The following is a 25886-nucleotide window of genomic DNA, read 5'->3' as shown; positions in this document are numbered from 1 at the left end:
AGAGAGAGTGGAATTCTGCTTGGAATGAAGACAACCCTCTAGAATTTATGTAAGTTTGAAATGGTAGAAATTGCAAATGACTTGTGGGAGAGTTTGGAGTGAGTGTGGTTCCTCTTGTCAAGATTGATGGTTTCAAATCTATGTACCAGAGGAAGCAGGCAGTTAACTTGGTTCCCGGGAAGAAGCTTCTTATATTTTCTCATCATGTTCTAGCAAATAGACTTTTGGGCAAAGAATCCCTAAACTTTACCCCAAAATTGTTGTGAGTTGGACCTTGTTGCAACTCCTGAAGATGAATTCAAGGCAACTTGATCACTTTTTTTTTAATTAGGACTTCAACCTTTGTGGTTTCAGGGTGTAATTAGGATATGTGGCTAAACAAAATATACCATACTCTTTTGACTACCATGCAGTAGGATTAAATCAAGCTTTCAAAGCTACGCATGACTTCTATGGAAGTGTAATTGCATAGCAGGTAGTTAACAATGGTTACATTGAATAGCCATGCGGATGTTGGTTGTGTACTAACCTTCTCTTCTAGGGTGCAAGTCAAATATGAGGACATTGTTGACTCTCATTTTTTATCATTACTAATAGGTAATGATAACTGTGTTGGATTATCTAACTTGCTGCAAAACGTTTAGGGATAGATAGGTAGGGATAGATAGGAGGATGGCTATGCCAATTTCTCTGTACCTTATCTTTAGTTGATGTGAAAATTTCCTTGAAAAAAAATCATATTGTTGGAATATATGAAGAGTGGAAACATGGTAAACATAAACCATTCAATAGTTGTGGCAAGATATTGAAGGCTTGTGATAATTCTAGTTACTTTTTTCTGTATGACTAGATTAAATAGTTTGTAAATTATTTATATTAGTAGCTTGTTGTGTGTCATGCTACATGGGTGTGACATTGAGCTAACTCCATTGAGTTATTTTTATCAAGTTAAAAATAGGGGCTGCATGATTTTAGATTTTATAATGATTACACCATTATGTGTCGAGCAATTTTTTTAAAATCAATGCCTATATATGCAATTTCAAGGACTACCATAACTCTCACATCATTCTTTAAAGGGTGCTAGCTCAATGGAAGAGCGCCTGCTTTATAAGCAGGAGCTCAGTGGTTCGATTCCACTGTGTCCTAATATGAATTAATCAATGATATTGTAGTTTATTTTTAATTAAATACTTTTAATATTGTTTTTTGTCAATGGTGAGATATTTGTCTAGATTCATTATTTTATATTCTCTAAAGAGACCAAGTGATTTTGTATTATCTTTAAATGTAATTTTTTATTGTTTCTCGAGAGACAATAGTTAGGTTCAAAGACATTGTCTCTTTAAAAACAATGTCTTTAATCCCAACTATTGTCTCTAGAGAGACAAAAATGCTTGTGTTATATATTGCCTTTATAGAGACAATATTTTAAGGCAATTTAATTTGAGACACCGGCTTAAAGACAATATTTAAAACAATACCAAATTTTCTTTTATCTCAAATTAAAATAATTTTTAGAAAATAATTTTTCCAAAAATTATTTTAAATATTATCTTAAAACATTTTTTTATACTAAAACTTTCTTTATATTTTTCCATTGGAAAAATCGTAATCTTTCATTATGATTGAAAAATTACATGTTGTAGATGCTTTTCAGCATATGCTGTATTTTCCCTTTGCCACTGTGGGCATTTTCAAAAATGTTGCTCAGTTTATCAAAAACTTAGGATGCATATAGCATTCATCACCACGCAGGGTGCTCAGTCACTGTCTGATATAAAAATATAACTATAAATAAGTCTGCCATCTACAATATTCCACATACACCACACAGGGTGATGTCTTTTCTGTAGGTCTATATATAAACAAAAATATATAAATATATACAATATATAAGCCATGCATATCCATCAGGTGTGAACCAAAAAAGACTCCAAATTAGAGGCTATCTGCCCTGTGGTAGTTCTGATCATTGTATGGCCGATGATAGTAGCGATATTCATTGGAGCCTCTATGCTCCTGTATCATCCACTCTCCTCGATGAAGTACCATGGCCTCCTTGGAAAGCCCGTCAGCACTGTTGTTATGTTCCCTATAAATGTGATGACATGAAACAATATTAAACTATGCTTTGAGCAAGTGCACTTCATCTAGAATATTACTGAGTGTGTGTGAGTGACAGACAGATATTATTGAACCAATTTACTATGATTTTTGAGTCATCATATATGTTTAAATCCATGCAATTATGACCCAAAGAAAAATGCAGCAGATGTCGGAGTGTAATAAGCTCTGCATAATTTTTCGTTCCCTCGCCAAGCCCCATCTTGACTTTGTAGAAATGTTGTTCATTAATATATAATATGAATCCACCACCACATCCATGGTGCTATGAAGCACCATCAAAAAGTGCCCAGGGAGATTTTTTGTTAATAGGAGCAGGGTCATACGGTCTACGAGGCCGAGGTCTGTGAGGCTCAGGCAACTCGTGATAGGCTGATATGATCTGGGCTGATATGTGCGGCCAGCTAACAGCTCTGTCCTCAAATATGATTCGATTTCGAGCCAGCCATAAGTGCCAAGAGATAATTAAGGGGAGACATAATTGTTTTGTGCCATGATGCAGATTGCACCAGTTTTCCCAGGCACGACATATGTTATCACCCTCCCATTTCCCAGATATATGAATTGATGAAGAGACAATCTGCCAGAGATTGCTCAGAGTGTTACATTGAAGGAATAAGTGCACTGTCGATTCAGATGAATTCTTGCATAAGACACACCAGTGAGGGCCATGGAAAGAGCGGTGTGATAGTGTTTCTCCTGTGGGGACTTTATTTCTGAGGATACACCAAAAGAACAATCTTGTTCTTGGTGGTGATACAAGCTTCCAGATATTCATCCACCATACTACTGTCTGCTCTGGCTGTTTGTATGAAATCAGGTTGAGGTATCTGGCCTTTGGGGAATAAATATCATTCTCAGCTAGACTCCAAACAAGTTCATCTGGTCCTTCCTTAATCCTAATGTGTGATTCACATAGAGCATTTATGTAGTCATGCCATTCCTGGTGCCACTATGGGGGAATATCAAGTTGTTGGGCAGATTTCCATCCTTGTGAGAAGATTTTCTTATTCAATGGATCCGCTATGTGTGCCATTAACTTTATCTCATGAGAATTAAGGTGCTGGATGAGTTCTCTAGATAGCTGGAATCTACCTCCTCCCCCAGTCTAGGGGTCCAGTCCAATGCGGGCCTTTGTTCCATCATTTATTCTCTAGATGAGATTGTTTCTGATGCTAGGCAGGGAGTGTAGAAGAGCCTTCCAAATTGAAGATATAAATGTTCGAGGCTAGCTTGGAATGTGGACCCAATACATAATTTAATGTGGCCAAATGTACTTGTGATATGAAATTGTGGTCCATAGATTCTGCCCGATCAATAAAGTCTAGCCCATTTTTGCAGCCAGGGCTTGTGCAAAAAGGGCTAGGTCTTTTAGCCCCCATCCTCCCCATTTTTTGGGCAAGGCGATCTTGTTCCAGCTAACCCAGGCAAAGATCTTTTTGTCTTGATGGCCATTCCAGAGATATCTACTACAAAGCTGTTACAGTTGAGCCAGAATGTTCCTGGGTATCCATGCTAATGCCATCTAGAAAACAGGGGTGGCCTCAAGTACAGATTTGATGAGCACTAATCTGCCAGCTCTGGATAAGTATCTATGACTCCAATTAGAAAGCCTTTTTTCCAACTTGGTGACAAGCCAGACCCAATCTGCTATTTTCTGGCTGAGAGGCTTTATTCAAAATCCCAGATATTTGAAACCCCTGTCAAGGGGGATGATGCAATAAGGGAAGTGATGTTGAGCAAGTTGTGACTCTTGGATGGAAGTGAGGACTAAGGTAATGGTGGATCTCCCTTGATTAGCCTACATACTAGTTGCCAACGAGAAGAGGGAGAGGATTTTGGAGAAAGTGAGTGCGTCTCAGATGCTCCCATCAAGGAAAATGAGAACATCATCCACAAAAAGGAGATGAGTGAGGTAGCAAGATTCAAATATCTTGAGGCCACATAGGTTGCCATCTCATTTAGCTTTAGCTAGTAGATGGCTAAGCCCATCCATAACAATCAGAAATAGTAAGGGGGAGAGGGGGAAGCCTTGCCTGAGACCACGCTCAGCATGAAAGAAGTGGGAGGCAAATGCATTGATGAGAACACTGTAGGCAGGGGTGGAGATGCAAGCCATAATCCAAGTACTGAAATCATGAGGAAAGCCCAGGTGTATAAGGAGCATCTTAATGTAGAGCCAACTGACTCAGTCAAAAGCTTTTGCTAGATCGATTTTTAAAATGATCCCTTTTAAGTGTTTAGTCCAGATCGAGTGGATGGCCTCTTGGGTTGTGCCAATGGCTTCATGGATCTGGTGATGCTTAAGAAAGGCAAATTGTTGGGGGGCGATATGGCGAGAAAGTAAGGGCCGAAGACGATTCACAATGACCTTGGAAATGATTTTATATAGAAATTTGCATAATGAGATAGGCCTGTAGTCATTGAAAGAGGAAGGGGAATCAGATTTTGGGATAAGTGCAATGAAGGAAGTATTGACAACATTGTAAATGGATCCAGATATTCTACACTCTTCCACAACTTTTAATAGATCATTCCCCAGGAGTTCATAGAAAGCAAGATAGAATTCTATCATCCACCCATCCGGGCCAGGACTTTTGTCCTTTTTGAACCATTTCAACGTTCCTTCCATTTCGCCAGCAGTAATAGGAGCAATTAGCTCATCGGCCTCATCATCATTTACAAAACGGGGAAAATGTTTGGCAACATTGATGATATCAGCTAGGTTTGTCCCAGGAGGGTTTTTAAAGAGATTCTTGAAATGAGAGGTGCAAAGATGGGAGAGTTTGTTAAAGGTGTCGCTACTCCCCCATCAGGTAGGGGTAAGTTCCATATTGTGTTTGAAACTTTTCTATCTTTAGCATAGTTCTAGAAGAATCTTGTGTTGTCATCTCTCGCTTGTAACCAAATAGCTCTGCTCCTGAGGTGCCAAGATTCCTCTATCTCCTTCAGAATCCTTGCCTTTTGGTTTTCCAGCTCGATCAAGTGAGGTTTGTCGTCAGCTGAGTTATATACCAGGTTGTGGTCATCAAGCAATATACTCAATTCAGCCTCGATTTGGGATAATGATAGCTCCTCCCTCTGTTGTTTCTCTTTGGCCCATTTAATGGATAGATGCTTGAGCTAGGACAGGTTGTGGCAGAAACCCTTTGTTAAGGATTCATGTCTATCAATAGGGTTGGCTTTCCAATAATTCGAGACCAGGTTTATGTAACCAGGGTCCTGAAGCCAGACATGATTAAATTTGAATGGAGCTTTGGGTTTGGGATGGGGACCAAAGACTTCAAGATAAATGGGAGAGTGATCCGAGATACCCCCGGAACCCACCCATTGTTTGTAATGATGCAATTGATTCATAAGGGGAACCTTTATCAAAAAACAATCTAACCTCCTGGCTAGAGCAACATCCCCCACCCTTCTATTTCGCCAAGTAGGGAGTGGCTTATTCATGGAGATATCCATCAAGTTGTGCTGTTCCAGAAGGTTGGTCATGTAGCCAATAATAGAGTCCACTTGAGCTTTTGAACCCCATGATTCTCCAAATCCCATGGAGAAATTGAGGTCTCCCCCAAGAATGATATGATCAAGAGAAAAAATCGATAGATTTAGCCAGAAGTTTTCTCGCTAATGGCAGGGTCCATATAGATTAATGACCCTCAGGTTTAGACCAAGCTCCGCCGAGAAAAGATCTATGCCAATAAATCCATGGCCTCCCCAGGATGCTAATACCCTGATAGTGCGTGGATTGTAGCTAATGGCTAGGCCCCCCGATCGTCCTGAAGCATCCATGGCAGGGAATTTCTACCCAGGGAGTAAGGAGACTAATGTGCTAGTGATGAATTCGGCCTCTCTTAGGGTTTCTTGTAGCATGATGATATCCAAAGGCTCAACTTCAAATAGTCGACGCATGGCTAGTTTCTTGGAAGCACTAGCCATGCCTTTGCAGTTGAATGAGAGACACTTCATGGGGGAACTCCGCCCGGGGTATTCAGTGCTCTAAGAACCCCTTCCAAAGTGGATTGTCTACCAGAGGCAACCTCTAACCCAGCCCTTTTGATGGCTATGGATAGATTAGATTTTCTCCCATGAGACGAAAGTATGACCGAATCAGGTTGGGTAAGTCCCAAACCAGAGATATGAGTTGGGTGACTATCAATGTGTGAACGAGAGCGAAGGTTGTATTTGTGAGATGAATACCTCCAGTTAGATGATGGGGAGGTGGAAATGGATGATAATGTGGGCAAATATGGAGTAGTGCTAGCGATGGATGGTAATGAATGAGCCAGTTTACAATGAGCCATAGATGTATTAATGGTGGATGAAACAAGTGATGAGCTATAAGCAAAAGAGGAAGGGCAGGAGGTCAAAGGAATACCCAATAATTTTGCGGCCTCGGCTGCTGCACGAGCTCTAGTAAGAGGGGGCGATGGCATTTTGTGCTCTCCTTCTGCCATCCTTGAGGTGATGTTGCTGACCGGTGGCTGTGGAACCGAACTAGGAGAGCGACTCAAAGCAGGTGCATCAGTCCCTATGGATGTAGTGGGTGCCCTCGGAGGATCCTCTGGTTTTTTTATAAGTGGGAATTCCTTAAAGATGTGCCCTACTCTGTGACATCTTCTACATTGGAAGGGGACTCCTTCGTAGTCCAGGATTTGCACCCAAGTGTATTTCCCCCATTGAAAAGTGATTTTCTCTTCCAATCCTTCGCGAGTGTCCGGATGGACCAGGATGCGAACTAGGGTTTGGTTCTTCGATTGCACAAAAGTTCTGTTGTGGTCCAGGTAAGTTCCGAGGGCATTTCCAATTCTAACGAAAACCTTCTCGCACCAATACTGCAATGGAAGCCCTGCCAAGCGAACCCATAGAGGCCCCCCCCCAATCTGCTCCCTCTCTGGGTTGAAAAGGGGACTCCATCTCTAGAGGAGTACAAGGACCATCTCAATATGTCAATATCTAGCGAGGATTAGATCTGTGTAATTTTCTTTTGCAAAATGTAGAGCAAACCAACCCCTAGGCAATACCTGCACCTCAGGCAGTTCTTTAAGCATACTTCCCAAAATCTCTCGGACCCATAACGTGAGCCTATCTGCTGAGTATGCTTGGCCTCAAACATGTCCAACCAGCATAGTACTAGCCATGTAGGCAGCCTCCCCAATAGCAGTACTCTTGCCAAAATGTATTGTGATGTCCTTTGAGGTAGCCTTCACACACTTTTTCTTTCGTTTCCCAGTTCGTGGAGCTAATGGTTGGTCCAACAACAGATCTGGTGTGACTGAGCCCTCACGAGGTAGATGAGTTGTTGATTTGACCTTCACCACAGGGGTTTTGAAACAGCCTAATAGAGAGTTTGCAGTGGTGGGAGGGTTTTGTCCATCGGATGCTGAGAGATCCTCAGGGGAGCTGTAAAAAGTGTCGAGCTAGATGGATGGAGGTGGTTAATCGACGGATTCAGATCAAAAGAGGGCGAAGGTGGAGTGTTTGCAGTGAGAATGTGAAGAGTGCCTGATGATAAAGGAGGGCAATCGAGGGCGGGAGAATCAATGGAAAGAGACCCAAAGAACAACGGAGCTGTACTGTGATCAGGATAGGTAACCACCGGCGCAGTGCTTAATGGAACAGAGACGGACGGGAGAGATGAGCCAGATGTCGGCGAAATTAGGTTAGGGTTTCCAAAAATAACACGGTCAGGAAATGGTTCCTCGGAGTAATCAAGCTCCTCGACCTCCATGACTGTTAACCGCTGGCAGATGGAGACAGCTACGGTTGAAATAGAGGAGAAAACGAAACACTGTTGGTTGTTCGGGTCCGAGTGCCTACAGGAGGAGCGTCGTGCTTCAGTAAAACTAGGATTTTTTACCCTAAACCCTTATGGTGACTTCTAACCTCGCGCATCATCATGTCTCCCCCGTTCATATTTGTATAGATCAAAGGATACGGGGACATGGGTGATAAAAAAAATTCATGTCATTAGAGTGACACTCATCCTTCTTTATATTATAGTGAGATAATATCCTTTATTTAAATAAAATTGTGAATGGTTAATCGGCCGGAATCATGTCCATATGTGATTTCGTGTAATAAATAGCTAATAACTAAGAGTGGAGGAGGGAGAGATGGCCCAAGTTAACGAGTTCGGCCTGCTATTTTCTCTTGGGCTTAACAATTTTTTATTTGATACAGCCGTTTCAGTTTTTGTTTTTGCCTTGAATGGCTGGATTTAGATTCATTATTATTTTGGGATTTTATTAATATTTTTTGCTTTTTGGGTAAGGATGGTCGTTAAATTTTGTAGATTTTTATTTTATGTATTTTGGTTAATACAAATTTAATTTTTTTTGAGAGAATAAAAAAATGTTACTGCGGTTTAAATTTTTGTTTATATTGATGTTTTTTATAAGCCGTATAGATTTATTTTAAGTACTGATTTAAAATGAGTTGAGAAAGATTAATTTTTTAAAGTGTAAAATACAATGTGTTATTTTTCATGGTTGAAATTGTATTTTGAATGTTAAATAAAATAAAAGTTTTAATCATAAATTTTTTATTTTTATTTTTTTATATATGAAGTTGTTTTTTTTTTTTTTTCCGAAGGTGGCAAAACTATCAAACTCAGGGGTCAAACCAACAGTGAGGACAACCATCTCTGGTTGCTATCCGCGAATGTCGATTTGACTCATCACCGTTATCAAGGAAAACCACGCCACCTGTAATAACCCGCTGGTGGTCCGTAAGGGAGCAGGTTTCACTCCTGCCAGATGCCTCTGGGTCTTGGGCCGTTAACCTGTTTCCTTACGTCCGAGGAAGACGAGCTTTTTATATATGAAGTTGTTATCCACACATAAATTAGTTAACAAAAATCTTCAAATAATTTATTTAATATTTTTTTAAATATAAATATATAATTCACACATTTATTCTACTTTTAATTACTTTATTAAAAAAAGAAAATTAGTTGTCGCATACATATTTTTCTATTTAAAACATATTTTACAGAAATTTTCACATAATATTTTACACAACTGAAATTTTCAATATGTGAATTGTATGATTGTAAAATCGGTACATTGCGAAATGTCTAAAATGCATGAAAATAGTTTGGTAGGAAACTATTACTGTTGTTTATCTGTAATTGTATTTAACGAGCAGTGAGCGATGTTGACACCGTTGCATTCGAAGCCGATGAAGACGTGCCCGCTTCAGAATTGGTAGTCCGCACTGTATATCCTAAAGCAGGCGTCATGGGTGTTGTCTGCAAATTATTGATGTCCCTCTTGCTTACCAGCATCGCCACTATCTCAGACATCGATGGCCTTTGTGCAACAGAAGCTTGGGTGCATAGCAGACCCAGCTGTATCATTCTCAACACTTCCTCCTTATCGTACTCATCTCCCATGGTTTCGTCCACCATTTTTAAAACCTCGTTGGTTTCGTATAGTTTCCATACCTGCAACATTAATAATATAATTCATCAATTTTTCATAACATTCACTTCATTGTCATAACATTCACTTCATTGTCATAAGTGTTTTGTTAAGGCATTCTACGGTATAAAGGTTATTGGTAGAAAAAATTTTAGGTAAAAATCTAGCTATGCTAAAAGTTGATGTAGCTCAGACCAAATATGGTCTTAAAATAATTTTGATAACTTAAATATCCCTAAATCTAAATTTCACAATTTAATCAATGCCATCCATCTCAAAACTCACATAAACTAAGAAACAAATAAAAAATAATAATAACTAAAAAATAAACTGTATTTACAAAATTTGTAAAAAAATAACTTAATAAGACCACTAAAAATCTTGAAACAACCCAACCTAAAGACTGCCCAAGTTTTCAAAAGTTGGAGCGAGATAAATTAATATATTTTGTATTACAGAGAAGTCAGGTGCAATGTGGGGGCAATCCAGTAAGGTGCGGTCAATCAATTTTTCAAAACACATTTTTTGACACTTCGAGGGAAAAAAATTTGTTCATCCACTCAACTGGGGACGAGCGAGGTGCAATCTAGGGTGATCAATTCACTTAATAGGGTTGCGCCATCCATCAAAATTTCAAGCATCTGCGTGTTCACCATTCAAGTTTGATGGTATAGTTTAATGGTATATTAAATTTGGAAGTGTTTATACATTGAATATGACAATGAACTCTATACCTAAACATATGTATCCATATAGTTTTTATAGTTCCGGTACATATTTTCTTTCCACTTTGCCTACCTAAAAATATGTATACAGATAGTTTTTAAAGTTCCGGTACATATTTGCTTTCCACTTTGCCTATTGATTTCTTTTTAGCAATCTCAAGCTTTGACAAAATAATCGAATTATAAAAAACAATAGTTCTGGGATTACACTATGCTGTTTTTATAAATTTTATTTGGAAATTTGAAGTATTTTACTCTAACAAGTGCATTATAGTTTTATTTTTACCTTAAAAAAACATTAAAATAAACCTTTCAAAATTGTTATGGTATGTTGAGTTAAAAAATCAAGGAAATTAATAACCTAACAAATATTCTGAAATTTAAAGTTCATATGAATATAAATTTAATAACTTAAAAAAATATATATTTTTAATCTTCAAATTTGCTATTACAAATATATATTCTTATTATATTATTTTAAAAACATTAAATAAATTAAATAATAAATAAGAACAAATTGAGACTGCCTGAGTTGCCTTATCCACACCAGTTTGAGAAATATAGCGTGAATGGTCGGTGAAAATACCCATTCCAAAAGATATTGCATATGCGGTAGTTGCTTCATGTCAATGCTTTTCCTGCCGCTTACAATCTCAAGAACTACAACACCGTAACTGTAGGTATCCGCTTTCTCGGTCAATTGCCCATGAACGGCATATTCTGGTGCTGTATATCCTCTGACCGAACAAAACTCCATTTTAATTATGTTCGAACACTAACTGCAAATATAATCAAAACAACCTAAATGCAAATATAATCAGAACAGTCGTATAAAGGATTATTTTTCTTACAGGGTTCCTGCAACTCTAGTACTGAGGTGACTCCGATCTTCCGGAAGAAGCCTGGCCAATCCAAAATCTGCAATTTTTGGACCAAAATTTTCATCAAGCAATATATTGCTGGATTTGATATCGCGATGAATGATGCGAACATGGAAATCTTCGTGCAGATATGAAAGGCCGCGAGCAGTGCCCAATATGATCCCAAAACGAGTTTCCCAACTCAAACTCTGCCTCCCTTCTCCTGTTGCCACATGCATTACACTTATATGATCTCAGCTACAACAGAACAACCATTGGGCAACAAAAAAAAGAAGAAGATCCAGAGGGATTAAGTATGAGGGGGCCAACCGAATAATACTCTGTCGAGGCTACTGTTTGGCATGTACTCGTAAACAAGCAGTCTTTCTGGGCCATGATTGCAGCATCCTAATAAGCGTACCAGGTTTCGATGGTGAACATTTGATATGAGCTTCACTTCGCCCTCAAATTCGGATATGGCACGGGCAGATTGCACTAAAGATAGTTTCTTTACTGCTAACACCTTCCCATTCCTCAGCGTACCCTGCATCAAATCAAACTTCAGCGTCTAAGAAACCATTGAAGGGAGGCAATTCTCCAACAACTTAAATCCATTCCACGAATATTTTTGAAATAACGATGGTTTGAATTATTTATCAAATGTTCCCCAAATCTATAACCCAAATAAGATACCAATAATGATTGTAACTGACCTTATATACTTCACCAAACCCTCCTTCTCCAATCTTATTTGCAGTGTCAAATTTATTGGTAGCATCTCTTAATATTTTGAAATCAAAGTCTACGGGTCCTCGGAGTTCCGTTGCCACTAGAGTGTCGACTGTTGTACAGTTCCAAATAGGTAGATGTAAAGTTTGCAACCAAACATAAAGACATAAAGAAGTTACGCACACTCTAAAATGTGAAATCAAAGCGCATACGGCATACCTTGTCTTTGCTGGGAGGGGATAGTGTATAATCTGAAAAAATAATGTCTGGCGATTAATGTCATAATTAAAATTACAGCTGCGCCTCCGACGACACCAACAATGATTATCCATGTTCGAGATTTGTTTTTGTGCCCTGAAATAAAATTCGATTATGTCTATCTTGGTGTCATATAAATTTATCATGCATCAAAAATATATGAAATGGGTTAGAAGTCATACAAATGTTATCCAAATAGCCTCTAAGCTTTCTACATTTTAAGCTGCTCTGTCTTTATTTTGTGATATTTTTATCAATTTTTTCAAGAATTCCATTATAATTTGTAGATTCTAGTTGTTTGTATTTTTATCAAAGTTTTCGAGAATTTGATTTCAATTTGCAGATTGTAGTTGTTTGCAGAGAATTTGTAAATAAATGGTTTCTAAATTTAGATTGCTTATATATGTTTTATGCCCATAAGCATCCTATTTGGAAATGTGGTTACTAGAATTTTAATTCTTTAAATATTAAAAATCGTGTGCATAGTTCAGATTTGTTATACTCAGAATATTCTTCCTCCGATTCGAAATCAAATGGTTTGGAAGTTCAAAAATTTAATCGACACGGTTCAAGTTCTCCTCCACACCAATGTTCTAAAATGAATGAAGTCAGTGCCCCAATCATATTGCTTTGTGCATCTCCATCAGAATTATGAATGATATCTCTCACTTCATCTTTCAAGATTTCATTTTCCATTTTTGCCACTATTGCTAGTAATGACTCTGTTTCCCACCATCTCAACAAAGTTCCCGTAAAGCAATGAACAGTAGATTTACAAGCTTCTATTTCATTTTTTTCCCTTAGGCACATGAGCTTTTATTCTGTAAACATAAGATATATCATTTGTCGAATTTGAGCAACACTTAGATCGTCAATATTCCATTCTCTATGTGATTCAAGATAGAAGTTATGTGTTTTTGGAAGTTTCCTTTTTTCCACTGAGATTAGGTGCCGGATACCTGTCATATTGACTTTGGACAAGCTCATAGATAGAGAACAGATGTGGTTTTGAGCTTTCAGGTTGCTCTACTTCTTTAAACAGTGAGGAGATAGTCATTGGCTCAGATTTTTCTTTGGCCATTTCTTTAGGGAAGAGAGAAGGAAATCTATCAATAGGCTTAACAGGATGCTTAATATTTACAGATCTCTTGAATAGAGAAAAAACAGGGATCGGTTTTTCTTTGGGGGCTATATGAAGTTTATCAAACTTTTCAGACAGTTCTTCAATAGATTCTTGAGTAGATTGTTTTCCCATATCTACTTTCCTTTCAACATCTTCTATCCTTGTTAAGGATTCTTTAACAAAACCTTTCAATACAATAGTGGAATAGTTCACATCATTCAAAGTTCAATTAATACTATTTACAGAGAATTGTATACTGTCAAAATATTTTTTAACTTCAATAGACTTTGCACAATTCATTTCTAGCCCTTTTACTGTTGTATTTGTCTAGTTTATCTGTTCATTGGCTTTCTGTATCCTACCATCAATGCCAAGGGCACTGTCATCTTTTATGACCAGCAGAATGGCTTTAGCATTGTTCTGTGCTTCTCCTAATACAATGCCTTTGTAAGGAGGGAAGGTGGTAGGAGTTTCAATTTTACTGCCATCTATGGTAGTCCAAGAATGTTTTGTTGAGGATGATTCAACATCTGCCATTTGTACATCTGTATTTTCTTGCTTCCTCTTCCATTCATAAAAAAAACCAGAGATTGTTCTTTTGCATATATGTTTTCCATTCATGGGATAATCTGATTTTTCTGGGTATGGAGTGGTAAGGTCAAAATTTTTAGCCTTAGGATGAGTGTATAAATTCGAATTAAGCATATTTTTCATCCAGTGATGATCAATTGTATGCTTCTTACATCCTTCCATAACCAAAAAGAACTTGTGCATTTCTGATTTTGAAGGCTTCTTACAATCAGAAGGCAAAAAGTTGTCAAATCTAGATTGAGGGATTATTTGATCAAGTTGTTTAAGATATCCTAGACCATAGCAAGGCATACCAGTAGGACGCATTTTGCTAAACATGTCTTTGAGGCGGGGGTCTTCATTTTCCACAGATGGAAGCTCGTGAATCATTAATACATTATTAGTATCATGAGGGAAAGGTATTTTAGAACACTTAGGATTTGGACACAGAGTGACAGAAGTTGTAGGAGGAGATACTCCTGTTCTTGGATGGTGGTTCTGATGTATGACAGAATCAGCAACGCTACTGAGATTTATCTTTTGATTGCAACTTGGGCAAATGACTTGCAGGGAAGAAAAATTTACAATCTGAGCATATTCAATTAGATCTATATGAGGGAAATTTACAGATGGTGTAAAAGAACTGGTAGTATCTACTACTTGTGGATCAATATACATGGATGATGCTTTGCAAGCTAAATTGATTCTTCTGCGATCTATTGTAGATCTTATAGGAAATGATACTACAGCAGATGATGGTCCTTCTTGTATAGCAGCAGAAGTAATCTTTAGCAATGCTGGAGATTTTGGGTTATCAACAACCCAATGTTCTGGAAAACTTAGCGTTCTATCTTTTGATTCTGGGTATCTGTTAGAACAACCACAATAGATTTGGATTCTTTGTTGGGAGCATGGAGAACCACGGGATAGAGGGTATTTGTGTGTCTAAAACAACCATGAATTTGAATGGCAATATTATTTCTCTTTTTCTTCATATCAAACCCTGTTGTTTGAATCTGTAGTTGTAAAATATCCTTGATGTGCTCATCAAATGTATATATAGAAAAGTTGGGATAGCAATCAAAGTATACTGGTCCATTTGATAATGGAGCAACCATTCCTCCTATCAATGAATCTAAATACTTGTTATGTGTCAGATATCTGACTGTGGCAAGAACAAAAGTATCCAGTCCTCTATGGACTAAGGGATTGATCCTTACCCTTATGCAACCAATATGTAAATATTTGGTTCCGAGTCTTTTGGCTTCAGCCTGAAGTTCCTTCGTGTCAAGAAGATAAAGTGTTTGTACATAATCTGAGTTCTCTTGTATTTGACTTTCTTTGATAGATATTCTAGTTACAGCTTTAAGATGGAACATAAGAAAGTCAGCTTGCACTTAAGTGGTGTCTGCCTAGTATCTCCTCGTCAGAAGTATCAATAACACTTATTTTCAAAAATTTATGAAGTGACCTCTATTAATATTTATGGACATATTAATTATATAACTAGGTTGATATGTATCAAAATCATGTTTTAATTATAAAAGAAATATCTAAAATTAAAATAAATTGTTTATTATTTTTTTAAATGGAGAAAGTATTTTTTTATAAAATATCTATTTATAAATTAATATTCAAATTATTCAAATTGGTTAAAATATTATTTTTTTAATTAAAATATTTTAAACCATAATAAATTTGCAGTAGTCTAACAATTATGTTTTTTTCTTTGAAAGTTATGGAAATTTGGCTATATTTTGAAAAAATCTAGCAAATTTTTTTGTAAATCCAAGTAAAAGCGGTCAAACTTCATACTTTTAAGTGCCCTAGAAGTTTTTGATGGTGCTGAACCTATTTCTACCATCAAAAACATGATTCAAACACTGCCTCTACAAGATTTTTTGAATTTTGCTTACCCGATTGAATTTTTCTTACCTGATTCTGGCCACTTTTGGCTATCCGTGCAATTCCTCGGCTTTGGTAGATGACTCCAATAAATTTTGATCCCACCATATTATATACGAGTCGTAAGTTTTGGGAGTTTTTCAGGTGGGTTTTTCCTATCTAATTTCTCTAAAATCTCACAGGAATTTATTGAAATCACAAGTTTGATAGGTAGCCCTGCACAATCTAAGTGCCCTAGAGGTTTTTGAGGGTGTTGAATTCATATATATAGTAAAGAAAAACCAGTTTACATAACACAAATCAAGATTTCACCTCAATTTTTTCCGCCAAATTCCAACATCTGAAAATTCAAAAAATCAAATTAAAAACAACACCTATTATATATTTTAAAAACATAGTCTAATTTATAGATGAAAAAAAACCTTTTCATAAATCTCCAAACAAAACTGCATGGCTCTACTGCATCATGGCTGCTACTCGTACTGCAAGGGTGCTTGGGTACCACCCGTTAGTTTATTGTGCTCACAGCGCATGAGAAAAAGGGAAGGTTGGTCATTAGGTAGGCTCACAAATTCATTGCCGAGGAAAGCTCTGTTTCTCCGTGCTACAGAATGATCTATCATCATTTCTCGTTATTCACTCTTGTTTATTTTGGCTGGGCTTGGGTGGCTTTCTCCAAGATCGCTTTTCTTTTGTTTTATTTCAAGAAAGAATACGGTAATTTGTTTTTTAACTTGTAATTTTGAATGTATAAATAAATAATTTTTAAATGTTGAAATTTTACATATTAAACGATTTAAATTTAAATTTTTAAAAATTTAAAATTTTTTAATTAAAATTAACAAAAAAAACATATTTTGGAAAATTTATTTAATCAATAAATTAAACCACTTCTATTTAGATAAAAATATATTTATACTCGTATCAAATTATTTATTTTCACAAATATATAAAATATTTTTATAATATAAAATATTAAATAAATATATCTCACATAATAACATTTAAAAAATATTTTAAACGAATAGTTTAAAAATTCTTATGCATGGACCAACGATTATTTATTTTCATAAATATATAAAATATTTTTATAATATAAAATATTAAATAAATATGTCTCACATAATAACATTTAAAAAATACTTTAACCGAATAGTTTAAATATTGTTATGCATGGATTAAGAAATATAACGATTTGTTTTTAGGCACGAGTACATAAAATAATATTTTGATTGTACATATAATCAATAAAATAATAGATCCTCTTAATTCAAAATAAAAAATGGCAGCTTCCTACCCATAGTATTGTAATTTCCATACTTCAAACCCAAACTGGCAAATGTAAAAGTTAGACCTAACAGACTAGAAGGAAGATACTAAAGGCATTGGAAATTTTCAGAACCTGAAGATAAGAGGGCAGTGAGATCCGTGGTGGCGTTGCTCGGGAAAAAGGGATATGTGGCATATCGCAGATAGCAGCCAACGTCCACAGCCCGTCCCTCCGTTTGACGAAAACAAGTTTTGATATTGCCCTCTGCTATTCCCAGGCATTCACTGCACCCTGATTCATTAATAGACCGCAGGCACGAAGCAAGAGCATAGATGGTACTATTTGATGGCCCTTCACTCGTATTTCGGAGCTGCGCAGCAAAAAGCCCAGCGGTTTTCGGAGCTACCGTTATGAGATCGCCTATCAAATTTTGGGCCGTTTCAGAAAACTGATTACTGTCGCCGCTGGCCTTAGTGGCACCGCAGTACTGCGTGTTACCAAGGCCCGTGGCTTGGGAGTAGAAATTGTTGCTCTCGTATCGCAAGAAACAGCCATCATATATAACTCTGCCGCCAGAGACGGCGGAGCAGTTGCGAATTTCCTTCCCTGCGACGGTAATACATTTGAGGCAATCGGAGGGGCTTTTATCCTTTCTGCACTGCGCCAGGCCATACACTGGCTCTGTGCTTATTACTTGCTCAGCGGTAGCAAAACCAGAAGAAACAATCTTGGCACGTAAGGCTTCAAGCACAGCATTCAAATTGTTGTTGAAAAGGGTGACGTTGGTACTCTTCACCGTACTACATCCCAAGTTCAGAAGTTTAGCCTCTGGATCGGCGGCTGTCAGTACTGCCCAGAAGAGAAATAACACGCCGATTAACTGTGAACGAACCATAGAATATGAAGCTATCAGAATCCCCAGAAAATGAACAGGGTATTGCCAAGGTTCAACGTAAGGCCATATAAAACAGCCGAGGGCAGATGCCGCTAAATTCAGCCCTAGCAAGCCCACTGGTGGTTGTAATCCTATCAAAGGGGATAAGGGGATAAGCCGGTGTAAGGGGGAATAGTCTGTCATTGACTATGAGGAATATTCTCTCGTTGAATATGAAGTGGAATGGTTGCCCTGTCACTGGCAGGAGGCGACGCACACCTACCTATTTAATACGTAGAAGAGTCAAATCGCAAGAGGCAACGCAAACCCACATATTTTGTTGAGGATTCCCGGAATAAAACAGGCCTTGGTCAATTTTTTTAATGGACCATGTACATCTGGAATATTCTAGATTAGGTGGAATATTTGAGTGTATTTCCCTTTCAAAATTGAACAGCAGTGTAGTAAATTGGTAAAATTTTTGTGAAAATTGGTAAAAATCACATAAATCGGTAAAAATCTAAGTTTTCAAGGCACTGAATCTATGTATATATTTAGACCTGAGCATGAGTTTTAAACGATTAAAATCTGGCCAAACTTGTGATTGGATTCCCACTTGAAAGACTTAAAATACACAATCCGACCAAAACTTGTGTGATTGGATTTCCACTAAAAGACAAAAACTTTTATTGATTAAACTGCTACGTTTTATAAGTCTCGGCTAATTAATTTTCTACAAAATCTAGTAAAAACACGTTGAAATTATAAATTTGATTTAAAAAATTTGTGTGTCCTTAATGGAAAGTTTTTTAAAACATTTAAATTATTTATGGAATCAAAACACATTTTAAAAAGGAGCTCAGTAACCACAATTACATTAAAAAAAATTATCGACAACTTCATATAAAAACAAAAACGTAAAGGATTAAATTACACCTTTTCTGAATTATTACGCCGTAGTCTAATTAATAGGAAGAATTACTCGGAAAATTATAGAAATTCTGGTTATATTTAAAGGAAATTCAGTAAGGATTTTTGTAAATTTAAGTTATAGTTTTTAAATCTCAAAATTTTAAGTGTTGTAGACATTTTTAATGGTACTGAATCCATTTCCACCATTAAAAACACTATTCAAACACTATGTTTACAAAAAATTTTGAATTTTTTAATCTAGATTCCAATCACTTTTGACCGGCCAGACAAATCCTCCGGATAGACGACTCCAATTATTACACTTCGAACGTTGACCAGAAATTCTGAAGTGGCACAAAGAGTCGGTGAATGTGATGATGAAGTTGAAAAATCGACCAGAAGTTATGAAGTGGCACAGACATGCGGTGAATCTGATCATGAAATTGAAGAATCGTGCACGTTCACGTCAGCATTGCTTGAGCCACATGGTGTCAGAGTCAAATTTCAAAGGTTCACTTAGGCCGTCAATCGCTGTCATCCCACGGGAAGAGTCACAAGTTAAAGGTTGAGACACGGATGGAATTTGACAGATCGTCTGTATGCTCAAAAATTTCTCATAACTCGTGTTCTTCGTTGAAAATTTTTAAAAGTGAATAATGCTGTAAGCAAAACATTTTGACAAATTGTGGGCATGGTTAAAAATTTCTCATAATTGGTACATTATTTGCTGAAGATGTTAATGCAATGATCAAAACGTGTTGTTTCATCTTCAAATTTCAATCGCACTGAGAATCACCTTCAACTTCAACTTCAATGGTGTACTTACCATATTCATGAAGTTCAACTTCTTGTATCCCATCACCTCTGCAACAGCAGTTTAGCTAGAACAACCACACAAACAATATGGACGTTTCAAACTTGAACAGCCTTTTTGTATATAAGGATTAATATCTCGTTTAAAATAAAAATCAGAAAAATAAAAATAATAATTTTATTAAAAATTAAAAAATAATTTGATTTTCAAATTAATTTTATTAAGGACAACGACCTAATATTATTCTAATAAAAACAAGTGTTATCTAACTATTTTGTGGCTTCTCCTCTTTGTTTCACTCATTAAGTTAGCATGGTTTTTATTAAGCTATTCGTTAACTTTTACACACCATATTAAAATGACACTATTAACATCCACATGAAAATGCATATGGCCGTATTGTAATACGGTTTGCAATCTTATTTTATAATTTTTTATTTTTGAAAAGAATAATCGATGGACTTTTTATTAAAAAAAAGCCTTTACATTAATATGGCATTTTTTAATTTATTTATTTTTGTTTTTTTACACGTATTAAGACTTTACAATGTTATTTTAAACTCAAGTACATGAAACTAAAAACATAAAATAAATAAATATTTGTTTTACCCTATACTTGAATTGCAATATTGTAATTTTTTGCATCCATTTTATGTTAATGAAATTTGTTACACAATTCTTGTGTTACATTAATATAACCTATTATATGTAAATATACAACATTTTAAATATTATATGTAAATAGACAATATTTTAATAGTGTTACGTGATTATTACTAAGATATATTTTAAAATATATTTAATAAAAATATTATAGGTTGGAATTTTTATTTATTTATTTTTTAAATTGATTTTTGATAATCGTGTATTGTAAAAATTTAATGGAAAAAATATGATAGTTTCTAGGTAAGCAAAAATTTAAGTAAGGAAAATAAAAAGAATATTAATGACATACACACAATAAACATATTTTTTACTTTAGAAATCTTTAATTATAAAAATCAACAAACCTTAGAGCCACACCTTCATTTTCTTCATTGTGTTAATTTGAGGATACATAACATTTAGGTATTATGCAACATCTGAAAACCTAATATATTAACTGTGAATTACATTAAAACCCTAATCCCTTATGTGGGATTAAATCACAATGCAGAAAAACCTTTGTAAAAAAAACCACAAAACATATCAAAAGTATACCACGCAAAGAATGTCACATTCCAAACATTAATTACCTAATATTAGGATATATCACCTAGCCTAGATTCATGTTAAAGGATTCTTACCTCTCAACTTTTTTAATTTTGGTAAAATTGATATCACTGTCATATCCTTAAATTACAATCTTTAAGATCCCCATTGAATTAGGCTTGCCTAGAACACAATTTTGAACCATTGGTATCTCCACTCTTCCACTTCCTACCCAATTTAATCCATTAGTACTGCAATATTTTAATTTCTTATCGGATGAATTTAGTGATATTTTCTTGTGTTTTATCACTAAAGAAGAAAATAACTACTACTCATATTGTTGTTAAGTAATTGGTGTTGTCAAAAACCACCTAGTCTAAATTCATGTTAAATATTTCCTCCGTATCAACTTGTTTGATTTTGGTAGGATTGGTAAGAGCTCTGGATATCCTCAAAGCATATTTATTCATTTCCCTAAGGATTTATGCCTATAGGGGACATATGTATATTCATCAATGTCTCTACATTTCCACTTCCCAACTAACTTAATATGTTAGTATTGTAATCTTCCAATTCTTTGTTGCTTGGTTTTATCCTCTTAAAACTTCCTTTGAGAGACATTATAAGTTTCTTTGTCCTCTCTTAGAGATGGAAACTCCTCTCCACTTTACTCCACCTTCAATTATCCTATGATATTCTTGAGCATAAAAAAGAAATAATAATCACAATTGATAAAACCTTTTTCTTTTATTCTACTTAACTTTAATTCTTTAATATTTTACTGACCAAGTTTTGAATAAGTATTTTTATGAAAGAAAGATTTGTAAACCGATCAAGAAATGGATTCATTTTGTAGCTTCATTTTATTTCATTTTCACATGATTGAGGGGTAGAGATTCTTGGATCTTAAAGAGATTCGTGGGGACTCCTAATAGACGAAAGAAAGGAAGATTTATAGGGCATCACTAGATCTCTTGGATTCATAAGCAATGTATTTGACATTTTTCCCCATTTTTTAAAATTTGTATATTTCAAATAGAATGTGATGTGGGTTTTGAAGATGGAAATTGGAGTTTTGAAACTAGTTTTGCAAATGGGTTTTAGGTTTTAGATATGGCCTTTTAGTTTTCCTTTCTCTTCCCCCAATTCTCCCCCTCTCTTTTCGCTCCTCATTCTCACCCTTCCCATATTCCACTACTATTTTTCTTCCCCCCTCCACTCCTCTCCTCCTCTCCCTCTCTCTGTCTCCCTTATCCTCTCCTTATTTTTCTTCTACCTATTCCTATCCTTTCACTCCTCCTCCCTCTTTCTCTTACCCTTTTCTTTTTCTTCCCCCATCCTCTTGTTCTTCCTATTTTTCTATTGGAAGCTTGATAATACTAAGAGAGGGGTGAATCAATATTGTGCACTATGATTCAACTTATGCCAGTTTTTTCCTTTGTTACACAATTAATTGAATCATCAACAAGACAATATAAATAGCAGATATAAAGATAAACATGAACCCTAAGTAGTACATAAACCATCACAAGTAAATCATGTGAATACTAATGAGAAACACATAAACATCATCATGTACATGGAGACACCAGATGTAAGGTGGAAACCCTTATGGGAGAAAAACTACCACCTGTTTGTCTCCATCTGCTTCTTCTTATTATTATGCAAATATTTATTTTACATCACATGCACTATCCATCACTAGTGTGCAAGCCACAACTTGCTATCATGAAAGTAACTACTTGCTATAGGCCACTACTTGACAGTAGCCACCACTTCCTAAACTTTGTAGATCACCACTCTCACAACTAGGCAGGGAACCACCTGCTAGATGCTCCAACACCCATTAGTCTTTCCAGCCACCACTAGAAGGAAGCCACTACTCCCAATTTCTCAGGCCACTAATTGAAGGATGTCAATACACCTTGAGTTTGAAAGTCACTACTTTCCCAAGGCCCCAACCTTCAAGCTCTTGTGGACCATGTTCCACAATATTTTAGACTAAGATCCACCTGCAACAAAATCAAACATCATGGGTCGTGTTTCATCCCACTGTTCACATTGGAACCACACTGACACTAATCTCATCAACCGAATCAAACAAAATTCTCATACAATCTCTCTCTCTCTATTACACAAACAACCTCTCATAATCAATCAACCCTCTCTCAACAATACAGTACTCTACTCATAATCAATCTACCCACAACAACAACTCACTTAACATATCTCACTCAACTCACATACACTTGCAACATCAAACCCTTAATACACCAACATAACTGGAAGCATACATACAACTCTATAACTTAGTACAATAAACAATGAACATGGTTTTGACGTCATTATATTAGCTCACACTTAGCCGAACACACTCTACATAAGTATTATTGCCACATAGACACTATGACATGAATTCAAAATTTCAACCCAAACCAAAAAACTTTCTCAATACATTAGTAGCATGACATTAGAACAATGATCCCCGCAGCAACATTGTTAGGACAAAAAAAATACGCAACCAATAGTATTTGTCTCTCTCCATGCAACTAGGTGCCTCTGCACACTTAGAAAAAACTAAACTTTTTCCACACTCTGCCACTCAAACTATAGTCTGATGCACTATTACATCCGTTGACTCAAATTGATCCCTGGAATACTGACTCTTCAGTCCTCAAGAATTGCTCTATGCGCATTGGTGCACAAAGCACATGATACTCAATGCACACTTCAACAATCTAATCTCCACATAATAAATTGACCCAAGAATTGACCATGAGAAAAACCTAAAATTCCATATTTGTCTTTTTCTTCAATGCAATACATCAAGCTATGCGTACGAGCCAAATATTCCATGCTATACACAGATGATAATCATTCTTCCAATGATCAGATACATATGTTAGGCTATGTTCATGTGCGCACAATCTCTGCTATAGGTGTGCCAAAAGGTTGCATACTATAACCTTTCCATGCTTACTTCAACACACCTCATTCATTGACTTCTTATGCTGATCTGAAATGGGGACCTAAATGAAAGAAAAGCCAAATTATTCTTGCACGCCACCCAATTGATTTTAAATTATTTTAATGGGTATAATGCTTGGCCCAATCTAACGGTCATAGTGGATGATGTACAACCTGGTCAGGAGCAACCTGTAATGTGCAACCTAAGTTTTATCAGACCTAGCTTGATGTAAATTGCTTGATTTTTTCTTCCCATGCATGAATTTTTCATAGTATTTAGAATTTTGGCACCCTTTCATTTCACATTAGCATTAAATTCTAATTAGACCATCTCTTAATAAATAATAAAAATAATATGGATGATACAGTAGTAGTTAATGATGCAGAAATTCCTTGTATATTCAAACTATAGATTGTAGTATGCTAAAACAATTGACTTGAATCTACTCTACTCATCAATACAAAAAATAATTAATTGATGAAATCACAAAGCATAAAAAAGAAAGAATTCAATCACACATAACACAATAATTTTCTGGGGAAAACCACAAATAAAAACCCCGCTATCTGTATTGTGCATTAATAAAAAAATATGAGAATATTACTATGACTTTCTCAAGCCCGAGCAATATCTTCACAATCTCAATTTATCTTGCTACTTTGAAAACAAGCTCCAGCCAATACTTAGCCAAATCTGTTACCTGCCAAGCCCCTATTTCCTTGTGCATTTTTCTAGGGAATTGGCTCATATTTAATTGGGAAATTCCTCATCCATAACTATGAAATCCATCAATAGGCCTTCCTCTCATTGCATGCACCATCGGTTTAATTTAGATTATTTTACAACTGATAGTACACGGTCCCTGAACTCCAATCTCAATTGGGCTTTTCTATGATATGACATGCATGAGTTAATTATGAGTGAATCTTCAATTTACTAGTTGAGTTGTGCTAGTTACACCCCACTACTGGATCTCCCACTAATTCCTCCATCAATTGGAACTAGTTTAACTGGGTTTAACTCAGTTAAACTAAATTAAATAATTACAACTCAAAAGTACTCACCCAGGGCCCCTAAAATTTAGGAACCACTTTACATGACTCTAGATAGACTCCCAACTCGAATTAACTAAGCCAACTAAGTCAAATTAACTTAGATAACTATTACAAGTTGCTATGAGAATTAGAATTACAATTTAATTCCTAATTTAATTAAAGGACAAAATTAAATTAGGTTTTTCTTGTTGCATTTTTCAACACTCCCTCTCAAGAAGAAAGGGATTATCTTCTACCCCGATCCTGCCTCTGTGAAACTTGAATTTGCATGTTGACAGTGCCTTTCTCAAAATATCTGCATCCTGCTCCTCTGTAGGAATGTACTCCATCAACATGGTTCTCCTCTACACACAATCTCGTAGATGGTGATACCGACTGTCAATATGCTTGGAATGATCATGAAAAACTAGATTCTTAGAGATTTTGATACAACTCTTATTGTCACAGTAAATCTTTGTAGGATCCATGTGTTGACCAAATAACCCAACAAGGATCTTCCTCATCCATACAACCTCACAAGATGATCTCTGCTTCCTGTTGTACCAAGAAATTGTTGCTGACCCAATACTGAAGATTCCCCCTGATGTGCTCTTCCTGTCAGATGGACTCCCTGCCGGATGGACTCCCTACCCAATCTGCATCTATGAAGCCTTGAAGTTTCTCTCGCTCTGTTTGTTTGTACCAAATACCAAAATGATTGGTGCCTCTAAGGTATCTCAATACATGTTTAGTTGCCTTCTAATAAAGTTTGGTTGCCCTAACCATGGCTTGACTAAGTTGGTTAATTGCAAAACACATGTTCGGTTGTGTGTTCACCAAATACATAAGTGAACCCATAAGCTATATATAAATAGTAGTCTCCACGACTTCACCTGAGGTAGCATCCTCCTTCCTCCAATTACTTGCTATAGGAGTCTCCATGGGTTTGATGCTCTCCATGTGAAACTTCTTTAGTATCATGTTGACATACCTTCTATGAGAGACAAAAATTTCCTCATCTCCTTGCCATACTTGCATACCAAGAAAGGAGTGCATGAGCCCCAGTTCCTTCATCTCGAATTCTCTTGTAAGATCCTCTTTGCAA

At 36.1% G+C, this 25886-nt stretch overlaps 1 protein-coding gene and 1 non-coding gene across 2 annotated transcripts; one reads left to right on the top strand and one right to left on the bottom strand.

Annotated features, from left to right (window-relative positions):
• The first annotated feature begins 1077 nt into the window (after positions 1-1077).
• TRNAI-UAU (transfer RNA isoleucine (anticodon UAU)) lies at positions 1078-1149 on the top strand. The gene has a single exon. It is a non-coding gene; the product is annotated as a tRNA-Ile (tRNA).
• A 7993-nt stretch (positions 1150-9142) lies between these two features.
• Positions 9143-18010, bottom strand: LOC149232188 (cysteine-rich receptor-like protein kinase 2). The gene is made up of 7 exons (XM_089379378.1): positions 17121-18010; positions 12082-12216; positions 11847-11974; positions 11464-11677; positions 11125-11356; positions 10860-11010; positions 9143-9571 (listed from the first exon to the last, which is right to left on the bottom strand). Exons 1-7 carry the CDS (start codon positions 17881-17883, stop codon positions 9263-9265), a joined length of 1932 nt encoding a protein of 643 aa, XP_089235504.1. The 5' UTR covers positions 17884-18010; the 3' UTR covers positions 9143-9262.
• Between the last annotated feature and the right edge of the window lie 7876 nt (positions 18011-25886).

Source organism: Pinus tabuliformis, chromosome J (genome assembly GCF_031772625.1).
Source record: "Pinus tabuliformis cultivar Carrire ecotype Pingquan chromosome J, CPIR1, whole genome shotgun sequence".
In the NCBI taxonomy this organism is placed as follows: domain Eukaryota; kingdom Viridiplantae; phylum Streptophyta; class Pinopsida; order Pinales; family Pinaceae; genus Pinus; species Pinus tabuliformis.
The sequence above is the reverse complement of the archived record's forward strand: the minus strand, read 5'-3'. Positions and strand labels throughout refer to the sequence as shown.